This window comes from Microtus pennsylvanicus, chromosome 4 (assembly GCF_037038515.1).
Source record: "Microtus pennsylvanicus isolate mMicPen1 chromosome 4, mMicPen1.hap1, whole genome shotgun sequence".
In the NCBI taxonomy this organism is placed as follows: domain Eukaryota; kingdom Metazoa; phylum Chordata; class Mammalia; order Rodentia; family Cricetidae; genus Microtus; species Microtus pennsylvanicus.
Genome location: NC_134582.1, coordinates 10125729 through 10140695, shown reverse-complemented (window position 1 = coordinate 10140695; position 14967 = coordinate 10125729). Strand labels below are relative to the sequence as shown.

The 14967-nt window shown below is 49.5% G+C and overlaps 1 protein-coding gene across 3 annotated transcripts in view; it reads left to right on the top strand.

Annotated features, from left to right (window-relative positions):
* The window catches only part of Loxhd1 (lipoxygenase homology PLAT domains 1), a 136446-nt gene that overhangs the window by 76186 nt on the left and 45293 nt on the right, over nucleotides 1-14967 (top strand). For all 3 annotated transcript variants that reach the window (XM_075970805.1, XM_075970804.1, XM_075970803.1), the window contains 7 exons: nucleotides 927-1093; nucleotides 1948-2052; nucleotides 3720-3848; nucleotides 4928-5092; nucleotides 7497-7678; nucleotides 10657-10773; nucleotides 11423-11585. In XM_075970805.1, coding sequence (XP_075826920.1) covers nucleotides 927-1093; nucleotides 1948-2052; nucleotides 3720-3848; nucleotides 4928-5092; nucleotides 7497-7678; nucleotides 10657-10773; nucleotides 11423-11585 — 1028 coding nt within the window. The remainder of the gene's footprint in view (nucleotides 1-926; nucleotides 1094-1947; nucleotides 2053-3719; nucleotides 3849-4927; nucleotides 5093-7496; nucleotides 7679-10656; nucleotides 10774-11422; nucleotides 11586-14967) is intronic.

Below are 14967 nucleotides of genomic sequence, written 5' to 3'. Positions count from 1 at the left end.
GACCTTTTGAGTTGTCCTGGGTCTTTGACATTGACCTACAGCCTCCAAGGGTGTCTTGGCATGGCTGAGGAGAAGAAAAGGGGGGAAGGAAAGAAAGAAGAGCAACAGTGGTTGAGTTAGCAGATTCCTCCAGAGAGCCTACCCTTAGCCACACAAGTATATGCCAAATATCAGGTGGGATATGGACAAAACATGATCCATTGTTTGTGTAAAATTTAAACATGACTGGGGGGGGGGAGGTCCTGGCCCTCCGTTTTCAAAATCTGACAATCCTAGGAAGGAGTTTGCTCAATACTACACAAGGGTTAGCAGGAGTCTGGGAACAGGAACCAGAGCATTGACCTGTAGAAGTGAGTCCTTAAGCACCTGTCTACCACCCCCCATTCTGGCCCACCTTCCTCTCCGGGCCCCTCCAGTCCTTAAGCACCTGTCTACCCCCCCCTTCTGGTCCACCTTCCTCTCCGAGCCCCTCCAGTGTACTGGGTACACTTTTCTATGGAGGAGTCTTCATGGACATCATCTCCCTTGATGACTGTGAGGTCACTTTCTACTTCTTAGAGACACTCTGTCTTCCCCCAATCAAAGTTCATGGACGGCATACATGGGTGTGGCGCACCTGCCTTGTGCATCACTGTGTCCGAGGAGCCAACTCAGATCGTCCAGGAAGGCGTAATAACGGTTCTCATAAGCCCCTCTCTTTCTAGATTTTTCTACTCAGCTCACGGGCTGAGCGTGTCTCTGGATTTATTATTTACCTCCAGCAGACTGTGGGTAATTCCTAGACTGGGCAGAATGGGTGGGCAATGCCGTGGAAGTCACAAAAGGGGAGTCTGAGCCCATGCAGGTCCTTCATTCTAAGCCTGTTTCAACTCCCATATGAGATTATCTCGAAGAGACACCCCAATCTTCCTCACCCTATTCCTCAGGTACTACTTCCCGTGCCAAAGGTGGCTAGCAGTGGAGGAGGATGATGGGCAGCTGTCCAGGGAGCTGTTGCCAGTGGATGAGTCCTATGTGCTACCCAGCGAAGACGAGGAGGGTGGAGGACATGGTGACAACAACCCCCTTGACAACCTGGCTCTGGAACAAAAAGGTTCCTTGTATTAGAGATGACTTTCCCATCCCCCATTTTCTCTTCTCTTCTCCCTCCATTTTCTCCCCCCACCCACTTCTCTTTCCCTTTCCCTTCTGTTTTCTTCCCGACTTATGGGTTCTGGGCACTTCCTGCTGGATACTCTAGCTGTCCTGCCCTTTCCTCCTGCCGTGGAGAGATTGCAGAAGTTGTGGGGGAGGGGGCAGGCTCCCATATGCCTAGCATAGGATTTGGAGTAAGGTGGTTCACAGCTAGGGTTGTGTTATTCAGGGACAAAATGATTGAGCTAGTTCTGATTTATCTTTTGTTCTCCCTCAGGGGCATTTCTGGGTTCCTGAGGTATATTTCTGCAGAAAAAGTATTAGCTGACTAGAGGCCCATGATGCTCTAGGGGCATTTCTGGGTTCCTGAGGTATATTTCTGTGGAAAAAGTATTAGCTGACTAGAGGCCCGTGATGTTCATCTCAGTCCCTAAAGCCCTGTCCAGTCTGGAGAGGTCAGAGAGGTCAGACCAGAGCTCCTGGCTATGGGCTGCTAACACCCAAGTCACCTCATGCCTCCCTGACTGTGTACCACCTCTACAGACCAAGGGCTTCCTATAGGCAGGGCAGAGACATTTCTATATCTTGAGGGGGTTTCTGGAGTTAAAGGCACCACAAAGAAAGCTGTTTGCAGGACTGACCACATGAACAGACCTGTTTTTATGGTGACCATGGCCATCACAGGTAGAGGATGATACAGGGGAGGAACCGGAGTGACAAAGCCACAGTGGACAGATCAAGCAGCCTTCTCTCCCGCTCCTTGGGGTCCCCAGGTGATCTATGGTTCACTTCTGTGCCCTCTTCCCCCGGCAGATAAATCCACCACCTTCTCAGTGACCGTCAAGACTGGGGACAAGAAGAATGCCGGCACAGATGCCAATGTCTTCATCACACTCTTTGGCACGCAAGATGACAATGGTAAGGAACACAGCATTCTCCTGAGTGCCCTGGTGGACTTAGCAGCAAAGGAACCCTCGCCCTAACTGTGCCCCCAAAATCACCTGGAAGAAAGGACTCTTTCAAGCCCAATAAAACTCAGCCCTGCAGGGCCCCAGGGTCCCCTCCTATGAGGTCTTCAGGGGGTGCCAGCGTTGTTCCAGAAGCTGGATGGTGACTCCGCGAGGGTGGCACCTTCATTTAATGCTGTCGCCTTCCACTCCATCCTCCCCTGGCCGTTCTGCCTGTGTCTATAGTTGAAACGATTCTTCAAGGAGTCTCTGTGGGTTAGCTGGAAGCTCTGTGCTGAGCACCACTGAAGAACGAATGGACTTAACCCCAAGCTTCCCATCTACAGCAGTGATGTGCTGATCCAAAGCATAGCTCTGAAACCTGATTCGTTCAAACTCCCATTCGTTCTGGTATCGGCTGTGTGATCAGGGGCAAGTGCTTAACCACCCTGTGCCTTTCCCATTTGTTAGAGATGAAGTTTTATGCATGTCTCAGGGTTGTTGCTTTTATTACACAGAACACTTAAAATTTAGGGGTCAGTGAACATCGATTGTCACTATTACTTAGGGGGTTGAATAAAGCTGATGGTGTATAATGAATTAGGTCACAGCTGATAATCACTGTGCTTGCGATGGTCCCTGCAACGTTTCCCAGAGAAGTGAGGGGCTCTGCCACTGCCCTTTCTCTCCTGGGCCTCTCTGCTGTCAGCCACATTCCTGAGCGCTTAGAATCCTCGTCTTCTTCAGACCTCACAGTGGCCCTGTGGGGAGAGCACCAGGCCACCTTTCTGAGGGTTGAGGAAGACAAGTCATAGACATCAAGCAGTTTCCCCAGGACCACTGGCTGGCAGGAGGCTGAACTGGGCACTCCAGTCTGCCTGCCAAAAGGCTTTCTGTCTGAGGGCCTCAACCTGGGGAGGGGACTTCAAGGCAGCATGGTAGAAGAAGGTAGGAGAGGATGTTAAAGACTCAGTCCCCCTCAGGTTTCAAGCCGACACCACAGCCAGCCCCAAATTCCACAGCCAGTGAGGGCACCTGAAGCCATCTCTCCTTGTGAGTCCGGGTGTGTCTCCAGACAGTGTTTGCACATGGCATCCCCACATGAGCTTGGGGAAGGTGACCTTGTCACTGGCTCTGTCCCTATGCAGAGAACTGCCAGGCTTGTGGGAGAAGAGCCCACACTGCCTGGATGCTCTGCTGCCGTCTCCTGCAAGGAAATGGAGAGGGGTTTTCTTTAGATGCAGATGGGGATTTGCAAGTTTACATGAAAAGGTTTTAAAAAAAATTATAAACACACACATCACATACACACCACACATCATATATATACCACACATACAACCATATATACACACCACACACACACACCATACATATACCACACACACATACATATACCACACACACATACTTACCATACACACAGCATACAAACACACTCACCACACACAGACATACAGACCACACACACACGCACACATAGGTGCCCACTGGGAGGCGTGACATCTTTGATCTTTGGTGGAAGTTCAGAAGGTTGGTCATTATGAGGAAGAAGGAAGAATAGTGGATGAGTCAGGCTGGGAGAGTCTTAGAACCATTCAGTCACGTTCAGTCCTGCTGGGGTTGTCTGGTTGGCAGGAATCACCCTCCTGAAGTCCTCCAAGACCAACAGTGACAAATTTGAAAGGGACAGCATTGAAATCTTCACAGTGGAAACGCTGGATTTGGGAGACCTGTGGAAAGTTAGGATCGGCCATGACAATACAGGTCTGGTTTCCCTTCCTTCCATTCTCAGGTAAAACTAGAGAGCCCATGGAAAGGTCAGTGTGGGCTGCACGACTTTTATAACAACAGTCTCACTTGCCCAGTGGAGCCCTGGCTGCACCGGTTCTGGGATTGTTGATCTTCATTGGGACCTGGACGTAGGTGACTTGGGAAACCTCTATCCAGATTCCAACCTTGGGAATCTTAATGTGCAACTGGATTATAGAGCCCCTGAGAAAGCTTAGTGGGTCTCTAATCTGATGGTTCACTAGTCACCCAGAGTGGGAGGGGATACTAGAACATGACTTCTAGGTCCACCCCAGTATCTCTGACTTGGGGTTCTGTGCTTATCTTTTGAGTCCCTTGCTCATGCATAGTTGCTAGCCTAGGGACCCCCGTTGAGGAGCCAATAAGCCAGCCAGTTCTTCCTAGAACCCAGGACTTCATGACAAAGCAGCCCGACAAAAGTTGTGTCCATATTTTTTTCATGGTACAGTAGGTCTCCGCTCTTCCCCAAACTTTCATTTCTTAGCTCGAGGAAGAAACTCTGTCCTAGAAGCACGTGCTGTCGGGACTGTAGGATGCGGGTCTCTGCCTGACTTTCATTTCCTTCCCTAAGCTGAGTGCTGTCTCTGCTTTCGTCCATCACAAATAGAACCAGAAAGCTCTGAGCATCATCCCCAGCTGAGGTCTCCAAGAATGCAAGCTTTCCTTAGCTCCTTGTTTAGAGCTTTGCCCACCCTGGATGCCTTTTTGCTTCCATTGCTTGGGCTTGCCTACCCTGTTACCTCCTCACGGTGCTCCTCCCAGACCAACAATGGCCAGCGCCACTTTATGCTTGTTTCCCTGGCCCGGCCCGAGTGGGATGCAGTTTTAGCCATGTACACATCTCAGTAAGAGTCATCTGGGCAATGCTGTCAGCCAAAGGGTGCTATAGGACTGATGGATTCTGGATGACCACATCAAGAAAGGAAGGGTGCTGGGAGTTTCTGAGTTCACCCACAGGAAGCCATATTGTACATGTTCTTAGTGGGCTCTCTCTCTCCCCGCCCCCGTTTTCTCTCTCTCTCTCCCATCTCCAGGCAAGGCCCCAGGCTGGTTTGTAGACTGGGTAGAAGTGGATGCTCCCTCTCTTGGAAAGTGCATGACTTTTCCCTGTGGCCGCTGGCTGGCCAAGAATGAGGACGACGGGGCCATCGTCAGGGACCTCTTCCACGCTGAGCTTCAGACACGACGCTACACACCATGTAGGAACCCTCATGGAAAGGCATGCCCTCCCGGGAGACCCTATAACCTATCCCTCCCAGCTCCAGCTCTTCCTCCACAGTTGACTTGGGGCCAAACCCACCTCGGAGATTCTGTTCAATTTTTTTGTCCCTTCCTCAAATGTCCTAAGCTCTGGGGTTGAGGGAATACTGTGGGCCTAGCCCAGGACCCAAAAACCAGATAATATTGGATTTATTCTAAACTAGGCCCCACAGTAGCTGGTGACAAGACATCGTCTAGTTTCTCCAGGACTCTGTTTCCTCATCAAGGTCTCTGAGGAAGGATCTCCACTACCTTCTTTACTCCAGAGGGCCCAGCAAGGCTGAGCTTCTGTTTCTCAACAAGCTCTAAGTGAGGTCTTTTTCAATCCAGAGGGCCTGTGGTCATTTATGTGAACCACCTCTCCCTGTGGCTTGTGGGTAGGCATCAGTAATTTCCCCCAGTTAACCCCAGAACTGGTCTTTGTAGCACTGAAGTCAGACAAGCATGGGCACAGGCTCCACCATAGGACCTTGGACTACTTCACCCCTCTGCGTCTTGCTTTCTCCTCTGATAAAATGGGCACAGTAATACCTGCCCCATTGGAAGTGCGGGGATGGAAATGGCTGCTTAGGATACAATGTTAAATACCATAACAAGTTCTCGGTGGGTGGCTAGCACCATCATAGGCACAGATGCCACTGTCCCTTTTCAGGAAAGCAGACTCCTCATCTGGAGAAGGTTGGGATCCCCTAAGACCAGGTAGCTCCTAATATGGATGGCTTCCTTTAGGATCCAATAGCATAAGATATTGTATATTTGCTTGAGAACTCCCCTAGGGTTTCAATTTTTCCTTCCTTCCTTCTTTTTCCCTCCTTTCCTCCCTTCCTCCCTCTCTCTTTCCCTTCTTTTTTTTTTTTGGTGCATATGTGATATATATTGTGATGTGGTGTATTTACTTGATAATATATGTGTGTGTACATGTATGTGGCTGCGTGTTGAGGTCATTCTTCAATGTTGTGTGTCTTCTTAATTGCTGTGTACCTCTTATTTTTCAAGATAGGGTCTCTCACTGAATCCGAAGCTCACCAATTTGGCTGGGCTAGCTGGCCACTGAACTTCAGGGATCCAGCCTTCTCTGTCCTAGCTCCCTGTGCTGTTGTTATAGGCATGTGACCCAATGCCTAGCTTTTTATGTGGGTTCTTGGGTCTTCATGCTTGCTCGCATGACAGACATTTTACCAATTCAGCCCTTTTTCCAACCTGTATTTATATTCTCCTCTCTCTCTCTCTCTCTCTCTCTCTATATATATATATATATATATATATATATATATATATATATATACACACACACATATATATACATATACATATATACACGTACATATATATATGTATATAGATAGGTAGATATAGATATAAATGGATAGATAGATATAGAGATATAGATTTCCCATATATAGAAACCCATAATGAGTATAGTCCTTCACATACATGTGAGACAAACCAACATGTCACTCTGTGTGGTACCTAATAGTGTTTTCTGTTCAGAACACTGCCGACTACTCATTAACCTCATTTCATAACCTACTAATGAATCTCACCCTGTAGCAGACCCTGTTGCTTTAGCTTAATTGCGTCAAGCCATAGAGTAAGGTGTGAATTAGATCCACCCCACAGACAATCTAGAGAGGGGCTCAAGAATCCTTACTTATCTAAGATCCCGCCAACAGCCCCTGGATTGCAGATCCTCAGCCCGCATGGAAACACGCTGGTCACTTGTCATGGAGCAGTTGTACCAGGAAGGTGCTTATCAGTGGGGCTCATGTGCCAACTCTCCTTCAAAGGATAGATAGTCCTGTAGCTGCTGAATGACCTGATGAATCCTCTCCTCCGCCTGGCCAGTCCCCTGTAAGGGACATCTATAAAGCCGGGGAAGCTGAGTAAGAGGCCAGGTGTGACATGGATTGGTTGAGGGAGCTGGCACGTTAGGAGCAAATCAGGGGCTGAGAGCGATGGACAGGATGAGAAGAGAAAGGCATGCCACCGCTGCAGCCTGGCTGCCCTGACTGGCAATTTGTCTCTGAAATCCGAAGCTCTAGGTTACAGAACCCTGCTAAGCTTTATGCCGAGGACACTTTAATGGAAACGAAGGCTCCTAAGTAACTTGCCCAGGCCTCACTCATCAAGTTAGGTCCTGTATTTGAACTTGAACCTTTAAAATTACATAATCTGTATGTTCAGCCAGTCTGCTGTAGTAGATCAGGGCTTCTCTGTGGACACGAGGCTTGACATGCTCTCTCTGCGAAAGGCCACTGATGCTGTGAAGGACTTGACCTCACCTATGGTGTCTCCTGTTTTCTTCCTGCCACCCCTGGCCTTGCCCTCTGTTCTCCCTCCCAGTTGTCCCTTATGAGATCATCCTCTACACCAGTGATGTCTTTGCTGCCGGAACCGATTCCAACATCTTTATAGTCATCTACGGCTGTGACGCCGTGTGCACCCGGCAGAAGTTCCTGTGCACCAACAAGAGGGAGCAGAAGCTGTTCTTCGAGAGGAAGTCTGCCTCCCGCTTCATTGTGGAGGTACCTGGTTCTGTGCACTGCCCCAGAGGGGCTGGGTCAAGAGTAGCCCTTCATCTAGATGGGCTATAGCTAATGGGGGATGAAGCTTCTCTGAGCCTCCATATGTCCAGTCAGACAAGTGGATGATAAAGCTAGCTGGGCCTTCTAGGACAAATGTCAGGACTAAAAGTGATGACCAGGACCCAGGGAAACAGGAGGCGTACCAACAGGACATCTTCCTGTTTCTACCGTGTCTGTGGCATGGCTTCCAGGCAGGCAACTGGGGTGCTGGGTAGCACAAACCTCTCACAGGGGACCACATGAGGCCGTCTGCTGCTTGGCTTTCAGGCCGCAGTCAGCTGGACACAGAACTGCTGTGGGCTTCACAGGTCCTGCCAGGTCTGGACAAGGGGTTCTGTCATCTGATGCTTACCAGGGATGTGGATTTCAGCACCGAGGAATTCCCACATGCCTTTATGCAGAGCAGCTCATGATGCCTGCCCTGTCCTCTTTTGTGAGCTAGCTTAGGCAGGAGACACAACAGCAAAGAGCCCACACTGCCTGCAAGGAGCTTTAATATAGTTGGTGAGCCAAGTACTATGCTCTCGGCAGAAAATCTAGGGATTATTGCCACCACGGGTCCTGAGGGTCAGAGGTACTAACATACGGGATTCAGCTCTGTTCAGTCACTGGACCCCTGTAACAGTCCTATACTCTTATGTCCCTGGTAAAGAAGGAGGTGATTGAGGCACAGCAAAGTGAATGGCTTTCCCCAAACTACACAGCTAGCATGCAGGAAACCAACCTAAGGGAACAGGCTCTGATATGCATGCTCTTTTACTCTGTGGTAGGCTTCCAAGTGGATTGAGGTTGCTGTTGGTGTTCAGAAGGAAGAGCCCTGGAGGAGGTGGATTAGAGGCGGATGTGGAAGTGGGCATTCTCAGGAGGAGGAGAGGCATTCCTGGGAGGTGAACAGCATACCCCTGGGTGAAGAGCTTGAAGTCACAGGGGAGCATGAAGGGACTTAAGAAGGAAGTAGCAATGAAACCAGCCTGGGAGAGGAGCCAGGAACCTTAAAAGCCTTGGCACTCTGAGTAACGGGGACCAGTGGTAACTTGTCCATATAGTCTGGTGGGAAACAAAGTGTTGAGCTTGTCCTTATCCTCAGCCAGCTGCTGCCCCAGAGACAAAGCTTCCTCCCCACCCTCTCTGGGAGGAGTCAGCTTTGGTGGGAGGTCTGTTGCAGAAAATTCAGACTTTACAAGGTAAAGTCTCGCCAGGAAAGATGATGTGGCGGGCGCATCAGAGTGTGACGTCATCAGTGCCCAGGTCCTCAGCAGGACTTCTGCGGACTTTCATCAGTGAGGTCCCATTAGTAGGCAGCTATAAATTGCCAGCTCATTTGCTGTTGGTGTTTCTTTCTCAACTGCTTGGGTCTTAGGGGGATGTAGAACTTGGAAACAAATGGAAAGGCTTTGTTCCTTGCCTGTCTTTCCTGCCTGCGGCTTCGGCCTCTCTACTCTCTTATGGCGGATCCTCACTCCACATCTCCCCTTCCAGCCCTGACTCTGGAGTAGCCCTTAGCCAATGGCTGCTTCTCTCTGTGGTCCACCCTGAGGGTTGGCCGGGAGAAGAGCACTTGACAGGACGCCTGAGCTCCGTGGAAATGTCAGCGCCATTCTAAGCACTCAATATGGACCAAGTTTTTGAGTGTTCATGACGGTCCCAAGAGGCTGGCAGTGCAGCAATCCTATCTCACACATAAGCACCCAGAGCAAGAAAGGTTGTGACTTACTAAAATGACATTACACGGTGAATTTAGGGTCACAGCAGCTCCTGAGCCTTCTTGGATCATGCCTTCACCCCTTCCAAGGAAGAATGCCAAAGCCCTTTCTGATAGCCATGTCTTCTGAGCCCATCTAGGAGGCCACCACCCCTGGGCAGCAGTCCTTTGAAGGCCTCTTTAGTGTCTATAGTGCCACAGCCAAGACAGTCCCCTGATGAAAGCAACTCAGTGCTTGCTGCAGAACTCAGGTTTCAGAAGTGCCATTGAAGCCACTAACCTCAAAGCCTATGGGACAGAGAAGAAAAAAGAAGCCCTGGGTAGAAGAAGATACATGGAACTCTTCATTTCCTAGTCACTTCAGGCAGCGAGTTTGTCAGTTGAGATGCTGGGGACCACACCCTTCTCTTGGACGTCTGCACTTCTCTGGTAGATAATGATAAGGTCTATTAAAAATCACTTGAAAGCCCCGATCTTTGTTTAGTGACTCTGAGTCCTCTGGGTTTGCAAGGCCTCGAAGGACCATTTGTGGCCACGGATTTTGTTCTCTGATTCAGAGCAGGCGGCAGGTAGTGGGACATCTCGGAAGGGCAGCAAGGACATGACAGCTGTGGCATCCTTGTCAGTCTATGGAGTAGCATGTTGCTTGGCCAGGCACTTAGAGCTAGAGATCAGGTGACAAAAAAAATGCATGCTGGAGTCTTTGACCTACTTATGACATCAATGGGCTGCCCCAGCCATGACCCTGACTTTGGCTGACGAAGATACCATTTCTGTAAGTTTGAATGAGCACAATTTGTTGGAGTAGAGAAAAGGAATTACTGAAAGGGAGGGGCTCTTAAGAGTGGTAGATTTGAACATGATCTATCAAGATAGGAGCATGGGCTGTACCAGATCTCTTCTGAGACCCAACTCACTTCTCAGAGAATGTGCTACTATAACATCACGTCATGGAGGATGGGGAAGGTAACGGCTTCTGTGAGGAGTCAGACATGCCTGAAAGATCAGAGTGCCCAAATCAGGGTCCATTAAGTCAAGACTGAAGGAAGGAAGAATGGCAGAGGAGGGTCTTGGCCTGGCTGCTCAGTAGAGACATATGGAGAGCAAATCACCCACTTAAGTTCAGAGGGATCTGAAGATGGATGCCCCCAAGGAGGCACAATATGATTGAAGCCCTTCTATTAACACGTAGTGCCTTTTTTTTTTCTTTATGAAGTTAGAAGATGTGGGTGAAATCATTGAAAAAATCCGGATTGGCCACGATAACACAGGCATAAACCCTGGGTGGCACTGTTCCCATGTCGACATCCGCAGGCTCCTCCCCGATAAAGACGTAAGTTTGAGATGTGTCTGTCCTACTTCATTTGCCTTTCCCAGAATGAGCTCACATCACAGCAGACTGGCCTGATGGTTGCTTCAGCCTCCAGGACATGTTAACTAGCTCAGATCCAAAGCAGATTCTTCTGGTGGTCAAAGAAAAGAGTTTAGGCAATCTAGTCTGGTCTGTGTCTCTGCCCGAGTCCCAAAGCCACAGGACCGGTGAGTGACCAGCAATGTCCTTACTTCTATTCAGGGTCAACTCCAGAGGAAAATCAAACCTGAATAAATTGGAAAACACTAGAAAAAAAATGCAAACTTCCACAGCTAAAAGGCAGTGCAGTTCTGGGGACAAGATGGATTTAAAAGCACAGAGCCCTCGCCACCCACGAACCCCAAGTGTCAGGGACAGGGCTCAGATATTTATTTTTAAGTGATCTAAGAAGTATAACCTTCAAAAGCTAACTCACCCTGCTGCGGCTGTGCAAGTCTGTAAGGCTATGTCTCTGAATCGGAGCAGGAAGGGTCCCTATGTTTTCATACAGGGAGGCAACGTCTTCTTCGTCTCTGGTTCTGATGAGCCTGAACATGCTGGCAAATCCCTGGAGCTGGTGCTCCCACCTTACAGACTACGGGCTCATCTTCCTCCTTCCTCCTCACCCCAGGGTACAGAGACCTTGACTTTCCCATGTGACCGATGGCTTGCCACCTCTGAGGACGACAAGAAGACCATCCGAGAACTGGTCCCTTACGACATCTTCACTGAGAAGTACATGAAAGATGGGTCCTTACGACAAGTCTACAAGGAAGTGGAGGAGCCTCTGGACAGTAAGTGCACACGGGATAGGTGGCCTTTGTCACACAGCTCCAGGACCACATCCCTTCTCACAGGGCACCAGCCCCTGCCAGGTTGAGCATCCTCATGCACAAGGATGATCTGTGTTATCCCTGGAAAACTGAGGCTCATAGAGGCTATGTAACTTGCCAAGTTCACACAGCTGGTAGATGGCAGGCTAGTCCCCAGAGTCTTGCCTGCTTCACTGCAAGCTTTGTGCTCAGATCCCTTCCTACTTCTACAGTATGGTACATGCCAACAGATCACCCCTGCTCCTGGCTTTCTGTATGTTCAGTTTATGTGGCCAACAGTTGGTGTAGTGTGATCCCATTTACTCTTACAGGACAGTCTAGGGATGGAGTGTGGCTCAGTGGGAGAGTATTTGTCTAATGTAGGAACCTCTGTTTTGAAGCCCTGTACTGTAAAAGCTTTATTTTTAAGACAGAAAAACAAGGTAGAAATATCCCGGCAAGGCATGTTTCTGGGGGTTAGGTCAGCTTCTGGATCTGTCTAAGGTCATGAGATTTTGTTTCCTTGGTGAACTCATCACGATCATCCACGGCTGTTATTTCTAGGCAGTATTTGAATCATCCTGACCACCCACTTCTTGCGTTTCTTCCTGCCTTTGGTCTCAGTGACATCACCATATTCCGGTTATCTTCCTGTCTCCCGAAATAGTCTGCTTAGTTCTAGGTCCTTTCTTGTGCCCACTGGCATTCAAGGTTCACTCCTCGGCCTTCTCTCCTCTCTGCACTGTTGCACAGGCGTGTGCATGCACACACGTGTGTCCTTCCTTTGCCCCACGGTAGCACTGTCCGTGACACTCCCTATGCTGCTCAGCTCTGAGTAAACCTTAACTATTCGATAATCAGCGTCATTTGTAAAAGTCTCTACCACTGATGATACACACATGGCGCCCACCGTCCTCTCCAACTGGGCGGTCTACACAGACTAGAGAAGCTCTGGGAACTTGGGAAAACAATCCAAATTTATGGTATTATAGCTTTGGAAAAACTGGAGTAAAACCCAGGATTCCAGGGAAACCTACGATTCTCATAGGACGCTGGTGGAGGCAGGGCACAGATCTTCCTGCTGCTGAGAGTCCAAAGACAAGAGGCAAATATATTTCTGTTTTGTATAAAACAGCAAGAGCCCCTGCTTTCCTTTAATCTGAGTCATCTTGCCCAAGGGTGGATCTCTCTCCATCCACACCCCTTTCTCTGAATATCCTTGGCTGTTCGGTTTGGGAGATGTATCTCTTTTCTGCTTGGACCCCCAGATGGACACCCTGGGCTGTCGTTCCCAGCAACACTCTTGAGATGTTCTCTATAAACCTACTCCACAGAACCCACTCTGAGGTTTCTAAGGAAACACCTCTTCCCTGACAAGCTGTGTGGCCTGGGTGGGACGAGAGGGAGGAGGATCCAGAAATAGCTGGATCCCGCATACCCATATTGCTCAGCATCGGAGGCTGAATTGGTTTCCTTAATTCCCAAAGGACCAGAGGAAGCAGCAGGAGGTGGATTGGGGTTGTTAGAAGACCATCCAGTCACAGCCCCAAGGACACAGCATCCCAGTCCAGGACAAGGGCTCCTAGAAAAGGCGTCCTAACAGGTCCACCCACCCGTGATAATTTCAGGCTTGAATGTAGTCAGAATGAAGGGGGGTGGCGGGGAGAGGACAGTCATCAACTGTTGCGTCTAAGCTGTGACAAGATTCCTAATGTTGTCTCAAGTTGGTGTTGGCCCGACAGACTTGGGTAATGCTGTCTCTTTTAAGCAACACAGAGACGATTTCATCATCAGCTGTGGAAGCCCACGGCATGCTTGCTGGTTCTGCACCAAACTGAGCAGGGTGGGGCCTGAGCGAATGGTCCCGGACTTTTGTCTGTATCAAGGGACACAGCTCTGTCCATCAAGTCTCATAAAGAAACAAGGGACTTTAGAGAATGAGAGGCAATGAAGAGGCGGGGGAGGGCAGGGAGAGTTTGAAGAAGGAGATGGGTACCAGAGGGATCAAGTACCACTCAAACCCATGAGTTTGTGATGCCAGGGTCTAGTCTCAGTGGAAGTAGGCCCTGGTGACAGGGGTTGGAAATTTGAAGCACAGGGACCTGGGTTCAAGATAAAGATCCAGGAGGTCAAGGACAACAACCATAGGCTGTGCAAAATGAAAGAAGAGGGTTGAAGGTGGAACTAAAGAATTTAGTGACTACGGGCTGAGTGGAAGAAAGCCAGAAGGCAGCATTGATGCTGTGCAATCCAGAGGAGAAGAAGGGCACACAGGGAACCATGGGGGGTGTGTGTGTGTGAACATGTCTGTAACTGTGGCTGCAAGCTGCCCACAGCACACTGATTTGCCTCATTGAGTTAGAGGTGGCTGTGGGCCCACTTGCAGGGGTTGGAAGAAAGCCCACCTCAGTCACTGTAGGAAAGACAACATTCTCTAAGGTCTTGTAAGCCCCTGGGGTTCACAGGAATGGCCCTCAGACCAGGGTAGGTCTCGCACTGCCCTGGTTCTCCTGCCACATACTGCCATTGAGCTCTAGGTCTGTGTCAACACTCGGCGTCATTTCTCTGGGTGACCAAAAACAGGGCTTCAGGAACCCCCCATCCTCCCAGTTTCCAGCCACTGCTCTAAAAGCTTCCTCCCCATGCTGTTCTCTTAGGGACAGTCCAGCCAAGTCCTGTGATCCTTGGCCTGAAATTCCAAATTCCCCAGGGCAGAAGGCTACAGAGGGGAGAACGAGGCTTTCCGAGCATCTGTAGGAACATATACAGGACTTGCTTGCCCCCAGGTCTAGAGGCAAGGGATACAGCGGTCTCATTGTAATAGACACCTACTAGCTACCCTTGCTGAGCCACGCAGCAGAGCAAAACCAAGACACCATACTCATTTCCATTCTCCTCAGGATCTTTGTGTACTTGTCACCCTGATCCTGAGCCCTCCCCCAGGCGCCATGGGGGACGAAGGACAAGGCACCAGTCACCGTGGCTTTGGAGGAAACAGTTTGCCTGGGGTACTAGGGCAAGGTGAAGAGTACTACCAATGAGCTGAAGAATAAGTCAAAATAAGTAAGGAGGCACACACACACACACACACACACACACACACACACATTCCAGTGTATCAACACTAATTAGTTAGATAAGAAGAAGTATCACAGTATAAAGACTCAGTGGTCGTAGTGACGGCATACTTAAGACAGTCTTCTTGGATGCTGTGGGTGAAGGGACTGGGGGCCATTCCAAAAACTCTTATCTTTTGGTTCTCTGAGAGCCTCCTGAATGCAAAGACCCCATACACTGTGCTGCTGACACTGCCTAGCCAAGCAGCGAAAGGAAGATGCTGCTGCTTTGGACCAGACCTTTGTCT